General features: G+C 55.6%; 5 protein-coding genes across 5 annotated transcripts; 4 read left to right on the top strand and 1 right to left on the bottom strand.

Annotated features, from left to right (window-relative positions):
- Nucleotides 1–240: 240 nt before the first annotated feature.
- Nucleotides 241–3,601, top strand: K437DRAFT_241804 (uncharacterized protein). The gene is made up of 3 exons (XM_013390997.1): nt 241–703; nt 780–1,937; nt 2,003–3,601. The coding sequence occupies exons 1-3, from the start codon at nt 530–532 to the stop codon at nt 3,140–3,142; spliced, it is 2,472 nt and encodes an 823-aa protein (XP_013246451.1). The 5' UTR covers nt 241–529; the 3' UTR covers nt 3,143–3,601.
- Nucleotides 3,602–4,294: 693 nt separating this feature from the next.
- Nucleotides 4,295–5,258, bottom strand: K437DRAFT_3151 (uncharacterized protein). The gene has a single exon (XM_013390908.1). It carries the CDS (start codon nt 5,202–5,204, stop codon nt 4,392–4,394), a length of 813 nt encoding a protein of 270 aa, XP_013246362.1. The 5' UTR covers nt 5,205–5,258; the 3' UTR covers nt 4,295–4,391.
- On the top strand, nt 5,181–7,575 carry K437DRAFT_3171 (uncharacterized protein). The gene is made up of 2 exons (XM_013390909.1): nt 5,181–5,258; nt 5,321–7,575. The coding sequence occupies exon 2, from the start codon at nt 5,359–5,361 to the stop codon at nt 7,492–7,494; it is 2,136 nt and encodes a 711-aa protein (XP_013246363.1). The 5' UTR covers nt 5,181–5,258; nt 5,321–5,358; the 3' UTR covers nt 7,495–7,575.
- Nucleotides 7,576–10,439: 2,864 nt separating this feature from the next.
- On the top strand, nt 10,440–14,590 carry K437DRAFT_260521 (uncharacterized protein; the record flags this gene model as incomplete). Its single annotated transcript, XM_013390996.1, has 2 exons — nt 10,440–12,537; nt 12,609–14,590. 2 exons carry the CDS (start codon nt 10,440–10,442, stop codon nt 14,588–14,590), a joined length of 4,080 nt encoding a protein of 1,359 aa, XP_013246450.1.
- Nucleotides 14,591–16,515: 1,925 nt separating this feature from the next.
- K437DRAFT_252959 (putative ERG5-C-22 sterol desaturase) lies at nt 16,516–19,173 on the top strand. The gene is made up of 4 exons (XM_013390995.1): nt 16,516–17,112; nt 17,209–17,322; nt 17,395–18,508; nt 18,607–19,173. The coding sequence occupies exons 1-4, from the start codon at nt 16,733–16,735 to the stop codon at nt 18,688–18,690; spliced, it is 1,692 nt and encodes a 563-aa protein (XP_013246449.1). The 5' UTR covers nt 16,516–16,732; the 3' UTR covers nt 18,691–19,173.
- Nucleotides 19,174–19,249: the final 76 nt, after the last annotated feature.

The raw sequence follows: 19,249 nt of genomic DNA, 5'->3' as shown, positions 1-19,249 counted from the left end.
CAAAAGAGAGACCGGCGGACTTGCATCGGTTTTCTGAGCAAGGTGACCCGGCTCGCGCCTACTGAACCTAGATTCACTCAAAAAGTTGCGCATAGCGAGAGTAGCGGAAAGCGAAAATGCGCTACTACGTCATATGTCTAGTGGGGATACCCAATACGTCCCGAAATTTCAGATGCAGTCCATAATCGCCAGAGCCATGCTATGCCATCCACCAGCGTCTATACTCGGTCACGGCGCGAAGACAAATCAGCGGCGAGCAAAAGTTGCTGTTTGTGAATGGATAAAAGTTGCACTTAATGCAGAGCAAGCCAGTCACCATGGCAATGGCCATCGCAATGGGGTTCCACATCGACTGAACCCCCCTTCCTGTATAAAAGTCAAACGCCTGTTTCCGAACTTTTCATCGACTTGCATTCCCCACACCAAGTGCAAGAAAGTGTGACCAGAGATACCCGCACGTTTCATATGCCTTAAGCTTTGAGCTTTTCAAACAATTCGTCCAAGGAGACGGGCACGAACCGTACTCATCATGTCACAGGTCGCACTGGCCACGTCACAGATCTCTGAGTCACCCGACAAGAATGCTGTCACCAAGGCTGTCGACCCCAAGCAGAAGGCGGCGGACGTCGACCGCAAGATGCGCTTCTACGGCGTTCTGCAGGCCTTCCGCGAGGGGCGCTACCCAGACAATGAGCAAATTGATGTGAGTTAATACCTGGAAAACGGTGCGCTGGCTTGGCATTCGTTATACCTAACCTTTGACATTTTCGCTCGCCTAGAATGCACTCAGGTACACCATCCAGCAAAGCCCAATAGACGTCTCCAAGCTGTCACCTGATGGTCAGCGCCTGATCGCCGATGTGCGCGAAATCATCGAGACCGCACGCCAGATGGTGCTGCAGAAGAACTCGCACGAGGAATTCCAGAAGTTCCTCTTCGCTTCTCGCAAAGCCGATGTCACCGACCGCGTCGGTGTCAAGGCTCCAGTCGCCAAGGAGGACGCCCAAAATGATGCCGAGACCGCTGGAAAGGCATTGCGCTCGCTCATCAAGCTCTTCTTGCGCAACGGCGAGCTGCGCAAGCTGTTCAACGACTTTGCACTCATTGGACGAGACGTCTTCGCCGATGCTGCCTCCAAGGCCGCCGACATTGCTCGCCCGGAAGAGGAGAAGCTGGCCAAGGTCGACCACCCTGCACCCGACAACCACTTCCACGAAGACATTCCTCAGACGTTCAAGAAGGTTAAGAAGCTGCCTGAAGCCGCTGATAAGGCCAAGGAAGACGGCACAGAGGCTGCAGACAAGGCCACCGACCTTAATGCACCCGTCAAGGAGAACGTGAACAACATCCTGGGCGCTGTCAAGGCCAGCACTTTGGACAAGATCCCCGAAAACCGCAAGCAGGTGATCGAAGAGCACACCGAGAAGACCAAGAATTATGTCAAGGAGAAGTTCCCCAAGGCGCGCCGGGACCAGTTCATCTACCGTCTCAAGAAGGTTGTGGTCGAATGCCAGCGTCACCACGAGTACCAAGACGCGATGGAATTCTTTTTGACTGCCTTTGAGCACTACACCGGCCACGCCAAGTCAATCGCCGCCCAGGTGGAGAGCAGCGCAACCAACGCTCGCGCTGAAGGCAACGTCCAGACTGCCGAGGCGACTTTCCGCACCTTGATCGAGCGTTTCGCCAATGGAAAATCTACGCAGCCCATGGTCGACGCCATAGACCAGATCTACACTGACGTCAGGAATGACCCTGAGCTCAAGGACTGGTTCAGCAAGCTCGACAAATTCTTAAGGAGCTGTCTCCAATTGCCCGGCTTCATCATGAAGGATGAAGCCAACACGCAGGCTCGTCAGCTCGTCGAGTCCGGTAAGAAGTTCTTCGTCGCCGCCGATGGCCGTGAGCAGGGCAAGTATGTCGCTCACAAAGATAGGGTGTGTACAAAAGCGTTGCATCATCTTCTTTCGGCTGCCGCTGACTTGCTTACATTTGCACACAGCTCTTTGACGAGATTCAGAGCTTCTTCCTTGCCATGGGAAATGACCCGCTCAACAAAAAGTTCGGCGAGGACTGGAAACGTCTTACCCAAGACCTGTTTCTCGACGCAGAGGGCAAGGCAACCTTTAAGTCTCATCTCTGGAAGGACGTTCGCGACCCTATCCTGCCCGAGCTTATGAGCCACATCGGTCTAATTCCTATTCCTCGTATCGAGTACAGCGACGAGGCCGTCGACGTTGTCATCGAGAACCTCACTCTCGACGCTGCCAACCTCTTGCCTAACATTGTGGAGATTGACGCTCGCAACTACTTCAAGATGTCGCGGTTCAACAAGCTCGGCGATGTCCACCGGCACTCGTTCAAGATCACGCTCAGCCAGATTCAAACGGACATGCGCGACATCCACTTCGCCATCCGCAAGAAGTCTGGCTTCCCCAAGATGAAGGACCAAGGTGTCGCCGACATCCTTGTTGGCGGCAAGGGCCTCACCGTCACCGTTCTCCTCGAGGCTTCCAGCGTGCCGAAGGGCAAGCAGAGAAGGCATGTCTTCACCGTCAAGCAGGTTAAAGCGAATGTCCACCGCATGGACTTTGCCATCCGTCACAGCAAGCACGACCTGCTCATCAAGATCTTCAAGCCGCTTGCGTCGTCGTTGATCAAGAAGCAGATCAAGAATGCGATCGAGCGCGGTATCACTGAGGGGCTGGAGAAGGCGGACGTCGAGCTCGTTGATCTGTTCAACCAACTCGATGCATCCAAACAGGATCCGGAGACCAGTGCAGTCGACGTGGCGAAGCAGAAGGTCGGCTCTGACGATGCTCTGACAAAGAAGAAAGGTACCTTTAAGCTGGCAACCAGCAAGAGGAACTCGATCCTGCCCAACATGGGTGACAAGAGCGGCTGGGTCAACCGCATCGACGAGCGCTCAGACGCTGCCAAGGCTGAACAGGCCGGCCGCCCTGACTGGCACTCCCCTGCGTTCAGCATTGTATCTTCGAACCAGCCAGAGCCGAAGAACGTCGGTAACCTTCCGACCTCAGGCCGAGTAAGCTCAAAGCCGAACGGCAACCTCTCGAACTCCACCAACGGCGTCGTCACGAGCGGGCCTGAGACGGGCTTTTCGATCGCCGCGGGTAACTAACGTCCAATCGCATCGCATAGCTGGGCTCGCAATACCATCACAGATCCGATACGCAACCGATAATTAACAACTGCCATCCGCCAAGCCTCCAACAATCATCAGTCAATTCGAAGCAGCAAACTCAGACTTGTCAAAACGTCTTGCCTATTCATTCTTGGGAGCTCCAAGATGGTCGAGCGAGGGGTAGGGGAGCTATCTATGCAAACCGTGATTGTTTAGGGCGCATACCCCTCCTGCCCAAGGTCCGTTCGCCTCATCATACTCGCATGCGCACCTAGTACCATACCATTTTTAGGATTGTCACACCTGTCCATTTCTCGTTTCCGCCTGCTTGCTTTTTTGAATGAAAATGTATGTTGATCCATCTTTGCAAGTCTGACCCAATGACTCTTCAGCATGTACTATACGCGCGATTTGACCTGTACAGAGACGCCGAGCTCATCAGAATATGCACTGAGCTGGGTCACCAGATTCTCTCCTTCATCGATATTGTTCACATTCCCTTTTCCCGAAAGAACGAGCGCAGCCTCGGCAGTCAGCGCCGGTGTGCTCTGCAGCTGCGAGACCGCAAGGCCCATTGCGTTACAAAGCCAATGTGCAAAAAGTGGGGATGAGCTCTTCTTTAAGCCCGTTATATTTGAGATTGATGCTTGAACATCTTGGAACTTGAGGCAGCCTTGAAATATTGAAGCTTGGCGATTGACTGCTTGACCTATGAATCAATCCAGAAATTGAGGAATGGGCCTCGCTCCACTCTCCTTCGCATGCCATCGCTCTGATTCGGATGATCCGTCCAAGCGCAATGACATTTGTTGATGACTGCTCCCTTAAACGCGATCAACGATATTGCGATGATGAGATGATGCAATTCTCTCGTGTCACTGATCGCATCGCGTCAATGCGCCGGGAATGAGAGTGCTGCAGCCCGCACAAAAGGGATGTGACAACATGATGGCGCGGCTGGCGGGAGAACAAATGTGCAATATCCAAGGCCAAACGGGGCATGTATGTATGTACCTCCATCCACAAGCGTACGTCCCAAGTTTGTAGGTACATACGTACTTAAGAGTACATACGGGCTATCCGTAGACCAGAAGTTCGGAAGAGTGATGAGATGATGGAAGAAACAGAGCAGAGTGTTTATGGGTGGAGAGAGTCTAGTGCAATAGGGAGACACGTAAACAAATGGAGACGAACATCAAATAGGAATCGTCTCGCTGCAAGGAGCCGCCTGGCACAGGTTAGGGGGTCATTTCGCTAGGTGACGGCGTCGCAGCGTAGTGCGATAGAAGCCAAAGAGTCGCGCTGGGCGGAAAGCTGGTCGACTGGTCAACAACAGAGCAGCTAACCGTTGCGCTGACCTCGCCTGTAGCCTAAAACGGAAGTTGCAAGGGGACATGCTCAACCAACAAAAACCCCATCGTATTCTATGTCTCGCACAAAGCGGCATCACTCTCGACGGCTCTCGACTGACATTGCTTATGTACCAAGCTGGATCGGCTCGATCGTCCCGGTGCATGGTGTCTGTGTCAATTGGGCCATGTTGTGTGCGAGCGATGTGCGTGTATTTGCTGCCCACATGCCTCGCGACCGCTGCACAACTCGCGCTGTGTAGTCCGGAGTGCATGCTCCTCAACTTTTCTTTTAGTTTGTTCCAAAGCTGGAAGATGTCCAGACGATGTCCACTAACATCCCCAATCAGGCAGGCGGCATCTCCGGCCAGTGGCACACCGCACATACCACTGGCGGGAGATCTGGCATGCGGAAATTGGTCTCGGGTCTCCACTCTCTCATGCGTTGTCGCAGTGTCCGCTGCTCGAACGCCGCTCGCCAAGCGCAAGGCGCAAAGCGCCCCACTGTGGAGACATGGATTCCACTTCGATTGTGCGGTCATAGGTACATGTGTAGACGTTCGACAATGACAAGATGAAACAGGTGCATAGATGCCAGTCAATCGCAGCATCGTGACCCTCGACGGTTCTCTTTTACACACCTTGGCCCATAGCTGCTGGTGGGCAGGCTGCGATGCTGCTCCTTGGCCCGGCCATGTGCATGGCTGCATGACTACTTCACTAGAACCTGCGGCCTATATAGACTAAGAGTGTATGAAATCGAGGTAAGTTCTGCGCTCTTCTCTTCGCGCCTCACTCGACTACTGGATCCTGACCCTCTACCAAGTCCATTCCTGCAGTCGTATTTCTCTCGTGCACGTCATCATGCTGGAAGAAATCGCTGCGGCGACGGCCTATATCGCAGCACTTGCACAAGACACATCATCAAGCTTCGCTTGGACGCAAGCGGCATCAGATGCGTTCAGGTCCACCTTGGCCACGTCCCTAACCCGGCGCTACCTCAACATCTGGCACCCGGAAGAGCCTGACCGTGGCTCAGCTGCACGCGCGCTCTTTTGGCACGCTGATGGTTCGAGTGATGGGTCGGATGAAGCCATTCAGCAGGCTTGCCGTGCCGCTGTCACCGCAGCACAATCGCCAATATCCGCACTGCAGCAGCTATTACCTACGGCCTTCATCATTTGGGTCGATCCCGGCTGCGTGTCCATGCGCAAAGATTGCAAAAGCGCCGTACCATTCGCTGCGTCTAACGGCGAATTCAAGGTTATTTGGGGCAATCTGCCGTCAAAAGCCATTCGTTCCACCCCTGCGCCCGTCAAGCTATGCAGCAGCGATGACCGCAACCTCACCATGCTCCGTTCGCACGAGCGACCGTCCAGCCTTTGTACCGCATCAGCTGCACGTACGCGCACGAACACGTCTAGCTCATCGAATCACAGCCATTCCCCCGCCGACCTGATGACACCGCGCAGCCTTTCGAACGGCAGCTCCTGCGTCAGCAGTCCTTTCTCAGAGCCCCTTTCGGCGTACACGACCAGCAGTCTTAGCAGTTACTCTGGAAGCAGCGACGATGAAGACGCAGCCAGTAGCCTTTGTGGATTCAGCGATATATCGGCTGACGATGACGAGCTTGTCGAATGTGCCAACTCGCTCGGTCTGCTCAACTTTATGAGTGACGACTCAATGGACCAAGCAGGCGACGTCACCGTAACCCCTGCCAACCCACAGCAGCTTGCTATCTCCTCTGTGCTCGCAACAGCCAATGGCGCTTTCAAAGCCACACTTGCGCCACCCGGTTACGTCGCTGTCATGACGCGTGCTGCGTCTGCCCCTTTGCCACAAGGTACGAAGAAAGAGACTGTGCAGATCTACGACAAAGGCAATGTGTCCGTTGTCAGCGGCGGCGTCAAGCTTGGAATGGCGAAGCCAATCACAAAGCAACCCTCGCTTTCCAATATCTCTGGACAGCGCAATAGTCATGGTGGAAAGGCGTCCTTGAGCATGCAGCAGGGATGGACCCTACCCCAGTCGTCCCCCAAGTACCCTGCCTTGCCGCTGCCTTATGGCATGCGCCCTGCGATGCAAGATGGTACCGCCAGCTTCTACAAGGCTGCAGCTGCTGCGTTCGGCTCGGGAGAGAGCTTAGCTGGCGAACAAGCCGTTGGAAGCTTCACCGATTGGAGCACCATCCAACAGCAATTGGAGGAGCAGCAAGGCGACAAGAAGGCGCGCGCTCGAGGCAGGCGTTCGCGAGGTCGCGGTGCAGGCCGAGCGCTCCGCCGCCAGCGAGCTGCAGCACTGCGCGCTCTGACCGAAGCGGAGGCCGAAGTCCAGAATCCCATGAATGCCGCTGCGCTCATGTACAACATCACGGCTGGTGCGAGCAGCAGCGGCAGTGGTACGAGCAGTGGCTCGCTCGTGAGCAACGCCTCGCAGGGCTCCCTTTCTGGCTCGAACTATGGTGCTTGTGCAGCACCGGCCTACATGCAACCTGGGTTTCAAGCTCATTTGGAGAATCTTGCACGTCAGCATCTGCAGCGCCAGGCACAGAACCACCCGGGCCCGCATCAGACGCTTCATTTGGCACCAGTCCAGAGCACAAACAAGCATCCTTTTAATCTGCATCCAATCCAACAGCATCATCAATCCCCAGCGTCCTTTGCCAGCATTTCATTACCTATTAAGTACCCGGTTACCTTCAACGAGGATCAGCATCAGTGCCATCAGCGCCAGGATAGCGGCAACATCCTTCCTTTTGTCACCCCTGCGCTTGCCAAGATCAATGGTGTCTTCCCTTCTTACCTTCATCAGCAGCAGCAAGCGCCGCATCTTCTTCCTTTGCAGCAGCACATGCTCCAGTATCAGTATCAGCAGCACCAACACCGGCATCAGCACCAGCATCAGCACCAGTATCCGCATCAGCATCCTCATCATGCGAGGACGTGGTTGCAGTCGCAAAATCAGCCTCCCCATCTGGGTGCAGTGCCGAGCTTTGCCTAATTCACACCGCCTAGCAGCGGCCGCCTGTGGAAGGGGCAATACAGCCTTCCGTCGCAATATGACTTCGCTTCGCTTCAACTCATCGCCCTCTTGCTCATCAATATTACTGCCTTTAGTAGGGCCACAACATTGACATGCACATCCACATCAATCTACACTCTGATGGAATGCACCCGCAACGCTCGGTCCTTCCATGCTTGGATCTTCGTCCTTTATCTCGCGTTCGCTTTGCAAATATGCGAACGTACTTCCGTCCCCCGTGTACTTGGAGACATCAAATCCCGCGTATCATTCATAGTTCATCCGGACCTCCTCTCTGTTCTGGGATTGCGCAGGATGTGGCCCTTCTCGTTTCCTCGGTTGCAAACGCTTGCCAAGTATCAACGAGGCTTGCTGAAAGCTTTCATCACGATCACTTCTACATAGCTGGCGTCCATGCTGCCTTTCAAGAGGGAAAACAGATTGGTCCCTCAGTTGTGCTCTGCGCACGACAGGTGGGCAGGCAATGCCACACAACTTCATAGGTTCTGATCTACATGGACAGGTTCTAGCAGCTTACGCCAGGGTGCGAGATCGTCTCTTCGGGTACTTCGTTTTCTCGATGCACTACAAAAGGTGCGAGAAGCTGGGAGAGCAGTGTCAAAAGTATGTATTCACCGGATGACCAAACAGGCAAATACACTTTAATGACCAAACAACAAAAAGGCATCAGCAGTGAGCGCATGAGCACTATGATGAGCAGGGGCAGGCAGGGCCCTGTGACCGGACGGCTGGTCCACTAGGGCAGCCAGCGTACGCAGCAGTGGCAGACGCAGCCTAGCAACAGAGTTCGGAGTCGGTCAGCGAGAATGGCCAGGCCCACACGCTCTGCTTCACTAGCCGCTGCTAGAAAGGCACCGGGCCGCTGGCCGTATGTCAGGAAATAGAAGAGATGTGAGGCAGAAAATAGAAGCCAACGGACCAAGTTTCATTGGCGTTTGCGCCGACACCCTTCGACAGCCGTTTCGATATGTCCGTGTATGGATTGTGGCACCTGTGGATGGACCAGCGTGGAGCCCGCCGACTTGGTTTCCCGACCAAGTAGCAGATCAAAATTGGCGAACCACGCGGTGACTGCAAGCGAATACTCTTTGGCAAAGGCACAACCACGTTGGTCGGCCGGCCATACGTCTCGTCGCGCGGCCCTTGGCGCCTTTTTGGACTGCTTTTCGCCATTTTCTACTCTGCCCCCCTCCCCCCACACGAGCACACGTGCAGTGCATCGCAGACTTGTCGCTGTTGCTGCATGCGGGAGATCTGGGAGTGGGGCACAGCCCCACAGTGCAGTTCGCGCTGCGATTCACGATTTCTGGTGAATATGCAATTTGGAGTGATTGTACTGCGCAGAGGCAGCAACTGGAGCAAAGCGAACACGGAGCAGCACACGCTTTCGTTCCACCATCTTCTCGGTCAATCCACAGCCAGCAGTCCGCTGCTTTCTATGCTGTATCACCATCACATGCTGCCTGCTGGGGACAGGCTGCCCATTGTTGATGGGATCAGGGACGTGCTGGCCATGGAATGATCTGTAGGCGGGGTTGACAACCTGTTCGTGGTGGAAAAAGAACTCATTACCACCACACCACCATCGGACTATTCCTCAAAGGACCAACAAGCACAGCGCCAAGCAAGCCTGCATCGAGTTACACTTGTCGCAGCACATATTTCTCTCCTCGGCACCTTAAAAATCCTCTTGCCTGCTGCGCAGTCCTTTTTGCCCCGTCGAACCACATTTGTTTGGCCATCCTGAGCACTCTCTTTCGGCTCTCGTCTCCTTCATCGTTTGTGCGGCTCTCTGGTCCACGCCGCCGGACAAGCCTTTGTCGTACGCAGACGCTGCGATCATTCCCAATTCGGTGTGTATGTACCCTTATGGGTGATCCTAACTGGTCCCGAGCGCTTACTGACGCCGAGTCGTCGCTCTGTTCGTTTCGAGGGCTGTAGCAGGCGCCTTCACATCCATTCCTTGCATCCAATTTTTGTTGCATTGGCAGCCTACCATGCGGAAATGACCGGCTCTAATCACTTGTAGCGTGGAATCCCCACAAGGGCGGCAGCTTCTTGCTCTGCCATTCGATTGTCTTCAGTCGACACACTCAGCTTCCAGTCAAGACATGCAACGCTCCTCAGATAGGCCCGACTCTTCCAGATACAACGGTGGCTCGCGCAGTGTCCTGATCGACAACAGCACAGAGGCGTACTGGGCGCGAAGGGGCCAAGTTGGGGTGTCCAGCGTGGAAGGCGGCAGCAACAGAGGATGCAGGCCGCCTTCGCCTGGGCCCAGGAGGATTGACAGGGAACTGGGATCGTCCCTACGGTCATTAGCATTCATGGATCACGAAGATCTCAGCCCGTATGCCAAAGCTCGCATGCAGAGGTTGGAAGCACAAATCGCGCAGGTCAGCTTGGATCAAGCAACCCACGGAAGGCATGGCATAGAGAGGGGTGCCAGCGCAGCCGCCGGCGCGCAGAATGGTCCAGCCGTGCAGCTGCAGCCGCTGACACTGAGCGGTGCAGCCGCGCGGTCTCGAGGAGGAAGCAGCGGCGAAGGATCCCCGCTGCCAAGCTCGGCTCTGAGTAATGCGAATCCATCCATCCCAACGACGCCCTTCCATCTCCCGCATGCGAGCTTCTGGCCGGAGCAGGCCGTTGCTACCGGTGGTAGCCCACGCTCGATCCATTCTTCCGCCGCCGGTTCTTCGGCGCATTCATCGAGCCCTCGCCTACGCTCAGCACTCACCAGCAGCTTGCTAGAACAACGTCCGGCAGCGTCCCCATCCTTTTCCTCTCATCTGCAGTCGCTCAATTCGTCGAGCCCTGCAGGTAAGTATTACATGCAGGCCATCTCGAGCGCACATTCTCGACAGACGACTGGGTCTTCGCTCAGCCCGCTTAGCTCTCCGCACATGGGCAAGCGAGCTCTCAGCCCGCTTGCAGACGTTACGGAGGGGCAAGCAACCTCATTAGGACAGATGATCACTGCGGGCGCATCAAGCAACGGCTCATCGCGGCGGAGTTCATTCGTTCAACTGAACAACGGCGCCTCCTCTTCTAGCTCCACGACGCAGTTCCTCCAGCATTCACGTCGTGGATCCTTCGTCTCCCGAACGGAATCGCCAACTCCTGCGCCCGTTCAGTCGAACCTGTCTGCGCCTTTTCACCCGGGTATCTACCGCCCACCGCATCTTCGGCATCGCAATAGCGGTCACGGGCTGAAATCGCCTATTGCACACTACGACCGAGTGCGCACACCTTCTTTGCGCGGACAGACGCGTCCACGAGAGCCCTCTATCGCCTCTACGCATCGCTCATCGATCAGCGGAAGTCGAGGGCCCAGCACGGTGCCCATCGCCGAGGACGAGGACGATGACGTCGGCAACTCTCCTCACGCTGCTTCTACTGCCGCCCCTGGGGTGCATCGGCCGCCATCGCGTCAGGGTAGTGAAAAGCTCTCGACCTCAACGTGGTCGCCCACAGGGCCATCCGCGCTGACGGCCGAGGCCGTCGCCAGGCACCTCAACTCGCAGATGCCGTCATCCACCATCCCCCCGCTCAACCGGACGATGACTCTCAGCTCGCTGGCCAGCTCGCGCTATGCGGACGAGCTCGAGGCACAGATCAATTCTGCGGCGCAGCAAGCGCTCTACCCGAATGCTGGCACAGCCGACTGGGGTGCGCGGCCGTCGTTCTATAAGACGTTCTCTGTTGGGAATAGCAACAGCGACAAAGACGACATTGAGCTCTCGGCGGAGGACATGATGCGATCAAGCTTAACGGATTCTTATATTATGAGCCGGAGGAACAGCACGGCTAGCGGATATGGAGGAGGCGAAGGTGTCGTGGATATCTTCGAAATTGGAGATCGCTTGGGTCCCGGTATGAATCATGACGGACACATTATCACCATTGCGCAGACATCCTCCGGGTTTGATGAGCAGGAAGGGGACCTGACGGGAAGCAAGTTGGAGGTGGTCGGCAAGCTAGGGGAAGGAAGCTATGCTTGCGTTTACCTGGTCAAGGAGGTGTTCGACGATGATCAGGACGGAAGCCAGCGCGGGCGGGCAAGTAGCTTGCTGATCGCAGACGCACTGGTCGATGCCTCTGCCACTGCCCCGGCGTCAGACGACAACGAGGGTGCTTCTTCAGCTCCCCTCAGTTCTACGCCTATCGCTGCTCCCATCTCGCGACTGCCATCATTTCACTCGGCTGGCGGCGGAGGTGGCGAGACCGGTGATGTGACGCTCACCGAGGGGGTATTCGGCTCGACGCTCAAGGCGGACGAGAGTCCCTTGGCATCGCGACGAGCGCAGGAGCAGACCGAGGCGAGACGCGGCAGGGAGTTCGCCCTCAAGTGTCTCTGCAAGCGCGATCTGTCCCCCGAGATGCTCGAGGTGCAGCGACTGGAGTCAACGGTCCACCAATCCATCCCTGCCCATCCGAATATTGTCACTCTCTACCGAACGTACGAGACGCCAGACTGGCTGTTCCTTGTCCTCGAGTACTGCCCCGGCCAAGACCTCTTTTTCTGGCTCGAACAGGCTCAGGACGAGATGCACACGAGCAGCAGCAGCAGCAGCAACAGTAGCGTCGCGAGCTTCTCCGTGACTGACTTAGAACCAGAGCCCAACACAGCAACGGTGACGGACTCGACGCCGCCGGATCCGTCTCTGCTCGCAACAACCGCAGGCGTTTCCATCCTCTCTCGACGCAGGCTTCGGCTCATCAGCCGCATGTTCCAGCAAATGTGCAGCGCTGTGCAGTTCTGCCATGACCGCGGTATCAGCCATCGTGATCTCAAGCCGGAGAACTTCATCGTCGAGGACATGCGCTGGGGCAGTCCGCTGCGCGATGCGAACAATAACTTGTCTTCGTCCGTCTCGCTCAATCACAGCATTCGTAACAGCGATGGCAAAGTCAAGGTAAAGCTCACTGACTTTGGCCTGGCAACGGCAGAGGAGCGGTGTGATGACTTTGAATGTGGCAGCAAGCCCTACATGTCGTACGGTGAGTCGTTGCAAGCTGACAAACGCGCTCGATGCTCATCATCCTGACCCGTGTCGCTCTTGCGTGCTCAGAATGTCGCAACGATGTCGAGGCGACATACGATCCCAAGATGGCGGATGTTTGGTCCCTCGGGATTGTCCTGCTCAACATGCTCTTCCACCGCAACCCCTTCAGGGAACCAGCGGTAGATCGATGCCCTTCATTTGCAGCTTTTCGAGAAGAGCCAGTTCGCTTCCTGCGGGAAGCATTCGACGGGCTCACCGAACGGGCGGCTACCTTCCTGGTACAGCGCATCTTTTGCGACGTGCAGATATCACAACGGGCCACAGCCGCCGAGTTCGGTGCATGGGCTGCTGACCTCAATGAGCACATGGGCTTGGTGGATAGCACTTGCTCCTCGACACCCTCGCGTGGGGCATCCATGGGCATCACCAACCAATTGCACCACTCGCGATCTCATTCTTCTCTGCTTTCGGCTTCTTCGAGCATGATAATGGTCCATTCCTTGGTCTCGCCACCGCTCGAGCCAAACAGCGCTGAACCAGGCTGGACGCTGCCTGCGAAATTGGACGAGCCGCATGACTCGTCGGCGGAGGATGAGGAGATCGTCGAGGTTCTGATTGGCACTCAAGATGGTGGGCCACTCAACCCTGGCGGCACAGGCTCAAGCTCTGTTAAGTCGTCGCCTATCGAGTCGCATTTCCCTGGTCGCGGGCGTTCGGACACGCGAGATGATGCAGAGTCATCCGATGATGAGCACGAGCACGAGCAAGATCACGGTTTGAACAAACCTGCATCGCAAGGCCGACGGCGCAAGCGTGGAGCTCGAAAGGGACGGTCCACAAGCAAACAGCAGACGCCCTCCATCCAAGGTTCGCCACGAGTGGAAGCTGTGAGGAGCGCACCCTCCCTTGAGCAACTCTCTGACAAAGTTCGCGAGTACAAGCGAGAACCGAACGGTCTGAGCCACGATGACTTGCTCATGGACCTCGCGGAGGCTTCCCAGAATCTTGCGCGTGAGATCAGCAAGGCAACACAGGAGAAACGTGCCGTCGACGTGAAAGTTGCAAGTCTGCCGCAGCGACCGCAGATGCGACTGGGTCAGGGGCCAAGTGCAGAGCCGTTGCTTCACCAGGGAAGGGGCTCGGCAGATTACGAGCTGGCTCCTGCCCGGTCGCCAAGGCATCCTCCATTGCAGGACTATGGCCGCACACATGCGACATCATGGCGGGACCTCAATGAGTCGACCGTCACAATTTCTTCATTGGCAAGCGTGTCCACGATGAACAGTGTGTTATCTGATGACGCCAGCATATACTCGACTGCATCTGCACCCGCAGCGTTCGCTCGCCGATCGTACGATTCGTTCCGCCAGCAACGGCAGCAGCGTGGCCTCTTTGGTAAGAGCAGCTCCGGCCTGCAGACAATTAATGAAAGGGCAAAGAAGGAGCTTGATGCAAGCTATCTGGCGGAGATCTTTGGAGGCTCTCGAGATGGACCCTCTCGCTCGCATCATCACAATCAACACCGCCGACGCGAGTTGCGCGAAGAGCACTCATATCACGGTCGCGAGCGCGACTATTCGATGGATCCCTATCGCGGGTCTTCGAAGCGAGATACCCATCGACACGAATCTCGCACCCGCGGCAGCAGCTCCCAGGCGTCAGACTCCCCCTCGTCCTCCAAGTATCTCACACCGCAGAACGACCAACGCTCGAAAACATCGACTTCAAATAGTTCCTCCTTCAGCAGCTCCTCGGCGTCGTCGCTGCCTCTGCGGAAAGACGCGTCCATGGGCTCAGGCAGCCTGATGGAGGCTAATGGTGGCGGGAGGAGTAGCAGCAGCGATGCAACTTCAGGTCAACAGCAGCTTCACCATGCCAAGGCACAGCACAGCGTTACCGCGGGATCCCTGATGGTGAATGGGGGACGACCTGCTCCGCCCAGCCGAGCATCTAACTCGAACTCGAACGCTGCGGATAGCAAGGGAGCAGGCGGCAGCGCCACCGGCGGCAAGGTCTTTTCCAAGTTCTTCCGCAGTGGCAAAAGCTAAGAGTGGACTGCCATAGTGACTCAGCTTCCTACTCTTTCTTTCGCATTGCGACGATTCTTTCTCGTATCCATTCTTTTCCATCCCTGTCTGATTCGACTCTGCGCATCGGCCAGTTCTATCTACTGTTCCAGCCTGTCGATGCACCATCCACATCCATTCATTTATTCGCACACACACCTATACTCACACCAACTTGTCGAAACAGAGAGAAGAACGTAGAAGTCGAGAGCGAAAAGAAGGTGGAGAAGAAAGAAACGTACACCATTTGTACACTAACAGCAAACAGGCAAATCCATTTAGCCTTGCTGCAATGTTGCACATGACTGATCCGCATTGAGCCAAAAAGGACACCCGCAAGCCTGCACAAAAGATCGCCGTAGGCGAGCGTGGCTTTCCTTTTGGGGAACGGGGGTTGAAACAGGACCATAGCCAGTAGCCTGTGGCCATGCTGCCGTCGTTGATGATGTTAGGGTCACATTACCTGTTGGTGTGCTGCAGGTGATCTCAACAACGACGAGGAAGAGGGTGGTTACCTCTGATTGTAGCTTACGCCGAGTACTCATAGCGTCCTCCTCCACAGCAACGTCAAGCACGAGGGAAGCTTTGTGACTCGCATCTCCCCAGCCAATCCGCAGCGGAGTTGCATAAAGTACAGCATCGTCTTCCCCTCACGCCATCGGCGAGGGCAGCATCAACAGCACCAGCCTGTCGCTGGTGCGCAAACATGAGGAGTCAAGATGCTCATGGCACGTCAACCGTAATGCCGGTCGAAGTGGATGGCTTGGACAATGCAGGGACCGTCGCGCGCCGTGGGATCACACCGTCGACGCAGTGGCGGGGTTTCCATTCCACGGTGTGCAATACGCAAACTGTCGCGCTTGTCACCTGTCCGCCAAAATCCTTCGGCTCACTTGTCATCGCAGGCGTTCTGGATAGCCTTCTCTCTGTCGGGCAGCACAGCGTTGGAACAGACAGCCTCGCCGATCGCAAGACTATAACACTCAGGATGACTTCCGGCGCGCGATCGCTTGCCTATCAAGCTCAATTGGCGCCAGCGGCTAGCGGTGAGAGATGACTGTGTCAGTATGTGCGGCCTCATCACTCGCAGTTCGCACTGCTCTCGCCTGTCAAGCGTCAGGTGTACTCGGGCGTCTGGAATAAAAGCAAATCCCACGAGCGCTGGTGGTTGATGTGGCACACGCTTGGAGGCAGATGGGCAGAGGAAGCGAACGCAGCTGGCAAGCTAGTCCAGATCCTCTTGTTGGGCAACAAAAAGCGCGTGACTTGCGGGGGAATCTGAGCATGAACCCGAAATTCCACCGAGATCGGATACAAGCGAGACTTGGTGAGTTTGGGAAGCGGGAGGTCTCGTCTGCCTAACCATTTGGCGTTTGCGCCAAATGTCTTCTGACAGACAGCTATCCTCATGTATGTACACTAGAGAGCCCAAAGTGATGCCTGATGCAGCCTGATGGTCTTCTCGTCACCCATCAGGCGTGGAGCTGGCTTTCATCCCACATAATAACATGGAGTAAGATATGTACGCTCATCACTCAACAGGGCAGATCTTAGGACAGGTTTCGGCCTGGCGTCAGGTAGCACTGCGAGTGGTAGTGGCCATTTATTCATTGTTTCCCCAGGAATCAGGTAAAAGAAAATACGGCGCAGATAGGCGACAGACTGAGGGCAAATCGGGGAGTTCTGAGTCTATTGCGATGTCTTTTACGTATGTAGTCATCTGCGCGCTCGAGCCGGCCCCGTACATGTGGTGCGGACTTGACAGGTGGCAGAAAAATTGATGAGGCGCTCAGACAAAATCAAATCTTCCAAAAACCACACAGCGCACAAGTCAGCTCAGATTGCAGTTCCAGATTGACCGGGCTGATCACTCTTCTTTTGCAACATTCATTGCGGATGTCGCTGCCGATACCTCGACTTTGTCTTTTGCCTTTCCTGCGACACGCCTTTCCTGCTACACGCCTTTCCTTGCACACGCTTACTACATCTTGCTTGCTGCGGCTGCCACACGCAACCGTTGTTGCAGTAGAACGTGGCGCAGAGCGCACCGTCAGCTGCGACCCCACCGCCAACCCAACTTAGCTTAGGCACTGGCCATCCGAGCTGAGCACAGAACGTTGAGAGATGTCCTCCTTGCAATCGTTGAGGCAGTCCGCCTCGGGCGCTCTACCTTCTTTCATTTCCAAACCGCTCGGGCTCTACCAGCCCTCAGCCACGGCACTCGAAGATGACATGCACAAAATCTTCGCCCTCGTGGATTACCTTCGCCTGCCTTCCCTCAAAGGCTCAAGCTGGACTATGATCGCATTCACGGTGCTCAGCATCGTTGCCACCATCCTCATACTGGAACAAGCCAACTACCGATCTAAGAAGGCTCATTTACCTGGACCGACATGGACCATTCCCGTGATTGGCCAATTCATGGACTCTCTTCACCCCACCCTCGAAAACTATATGAAGGGCTGGAACTCTGGTCCACTCAGCGTGGCTTCTGTCTTCAATATGTGCGTCTATACTGAATGGCTTATCGGAAGCACCTCGCGGTGTGGACCTGCTTCTTGCGTGATTTTCCTGACTGCACGATTTCTGGCTTCCAACAGATTCATCGTTGTCGCTTCATCGAACGAGCACACCCGAAAGATCCTCAATAGCCCGACCTATGCCGAGCCATGCCTCGTCGCATCGGCCAAGAAGGTTTTGTGCCCTGACAACTGGTATGTCGACGACTGGTGGCGCTGCACAGTTGAGGTATGTGGCTGACGGCTCAATCACAAATATTCTTTCAGGGTCTTCCTCAATGGCAAAGTACACGTCGATTACCGTAAGGGTCTCAACACCCTCTTTACACGCAAGGCTTTAAGCATCTACCTGCCTATTCAGGAGGATATCTACAAACGGTATTTCCAAGAGTGGATGGATGACCCAAACCCCAATCCGCAGCCATATATGATGCAATTTCGCGACCTGAACATGGAGACCTCTTTGCGCGTGTTCTGCGGCAACTACATCTCCCCCGAAGGTGCCAAGCAGATCTCGGATAACTACTGGCTCATCACTGTCGCCCTTGAGCTCGTCAACTTCCCATTTGCCTTGCCCGGGACCAAGGTGTACAATGCTATCAAGGCGCGCAAGACGACGATGAGATGGTTCGAGCACACGGCTCGCGAGAGCAAGAAGCGCATGGCCGAGGGCGGAGAGGTGATGTGCTTGACAGACGCCTGGGTCAAGGCTATGCTTGACGCACGGGAACAGAAGGAGAATGCCGATCTGGAGGCCGAGACGCGGAGGGTGCTGGTGCGCGACTTCTCGGACAGGGAGATCGCAATGGTCATCCTCAGCTTCCTTTTCGCCTCCCAAGATGCAATGTCCAGTGGCCTCACGTACCTCTTCCAGCACGTTGCGGATCGGCCCGACATCCTCCGCAAGGTGCGCGAAGAGCAGTACCGCGTGCGTGGAGACGACATCTACGCGCCGCTCACGCTCGACATGCTCGACGCGATGCCGTACACGCGCATGGTGGTCAAGGAGAGCTTGCGCCTCAAACCGCCGGTGATCATGGTTCCCTACCTCACCCACAAGGCGTTCCCGATCGACAAGAACTACACCGCGCCCAAGGGCACGATGGTCATCCCGTCCTTCTGGAACAGCCTGCATGACCCGACCGCCTATCCGGATCCAGAGCAACTCAAACCGGAGCGCTGGCTGGAGGGTCCAGAGAGCCCGGCGGAGAAGAACCCGAAGAACTACCTTGTCTTTGGCTCTGGTCCGCACAACTGCATTGGGCATAATTATGCACAGCTGCACCTTGCTGCTGTGCTCGGTACCGCGTCTGTGCGCATGAACTGGGAGCATGAAGTCACCGACTTCAGCGAGAAGGTGAAGGTCATCGCGACTATTTTCGTGAGTGTGCTTCAGAGAGTAAGATTTTCCCGACACGCACCAGGAGCAGAACTGAAGCAGCTACTTCCATTCTTTTTGCCCCACCTTCCTGTCCACAGCCGCAAGATGGCGCGCGCATCAAATTCACACGACGTGCTGCACCAGCACCAGGTACTGCACCTGAGGTCGCAGCCCAAGCGTGAGGGTCCACACGAGAGATACATGCGCCTTGCTCTTGGATATTTGCCTTTGGAGAGTCATTAGAAAGAGCTTGTTCCACCATGTAGGGATTTTGGTGGACTGGCATTGGTTGTCAATGCGCGCACCTCTTCCTAGCAGGGGCATGCGAATCGCACAATCGGAGGAGAGAAGGCACCAAAGTCTCTGCTTTACACCAACAGCTGTGATAGATTGGGACCACCACCCTGCCACTTCACTAACGTTTCTATCCATGACTTGCGTGCAACTACTGCTATGCTGTGCTTGACTGCTGCAATTCTATTGGAGCCGCTCGGCGGAGAGAACGGCGCCATAAAGGGGAAAAAACAAGTCAGTCACTGATGAGATTGCCAGCATCAACGCCACTTCCACCATCACCACATCAGATCCCATCATCACCCGGCTGTCATTTAACATCTATCTCTCATATGTATTTCTCCTCACACCATGGCCCATTTCCTTTTCCCGTATGGGTTCATTATACTGATAGATATCATTGAGCCTTGTGCAACCTGAATATCAGGCGGCGAGATGCGGCGTATG

This window comes from Tilletiaria anomala (genome assembly GCF_000711695.1).
Source record: "Tilletiaria anomala UBC 951 chromosome Unknown K437scaffold_1, whole genome shotgun sequence".
Classification (NCBI taxonomy): domain Eukaryota; kingdom Fungi; phylum Basidiomycota; class Exobasidiomycetes; order Georgefischeriales; family Tilletiariaceae; genus Tilletiaria; species Tilletiaria anomala.
The sequence above is the reverse complement of the archived record's forward strand: the minus strand, read 5'-3'. Positions and strand labels throughout refer to the sequence as shown.

Bases quoted from the DNA above. Each gene is read 5' to 3' on its own strand.
- K437DRAFT_252959 (XM_013390995.1), top strand. From the start codon at position 16,733: ATGTCCTCCTTGCAATCGTTGAGGCAGTCCGCCTCGGGCGCTCTACCT. The intron at 17,113-17,208 runs GTGCGTCTATAC...GGCTTCCAACAG, and splicing joins GTGGCTTCTGTCTTCAATAT to ATTCATCGTTGTCGCTTCAT. The intron at 18,509-18,606 runs GTGAGTGTGCTT...TCCTGTCCACAG, and splicing joins AGGTCATCGCGACTATTTTC to CCGCAAGATGGCGCGCGCAT.
- K437DRAFT_3151 (XM_013390908.1), bottom strand. From the start codon at position 5,204: ATGCAGCCATGCACATGGCCGGGCCAAGGAGCAGCATCGCAGCCTGCC.
- K437DRAFT_3171 (XM_013390909.1), top strand. From the start codon at position 5,359: ATGCTGGAAGAAATCGCTGCGGCGACGGCCTATATCGCAGCACTTGCA.
- K437DRAFT_241804 (XM_013390997.1), top strand. From the start codon at position 530: ATGTCACAGGTCGCACTGGCCACGTCACAGATCTCTGAGTCACCCGAC. The intron at 704-779 runs GTGAGTTAATAC...TCGCTCGCCTAG, and splicing joins CAGACAATGAGCAAATTGAT to AATGCACTCAGGTACACCAT. The intron at 1,938-2,002 runs GTGTGTACAAAA...ATTTGCACACAG, and splicing joins ATGTCGCTCACAAAGATAGG to CTCTTTGACGAGATTCAGAG.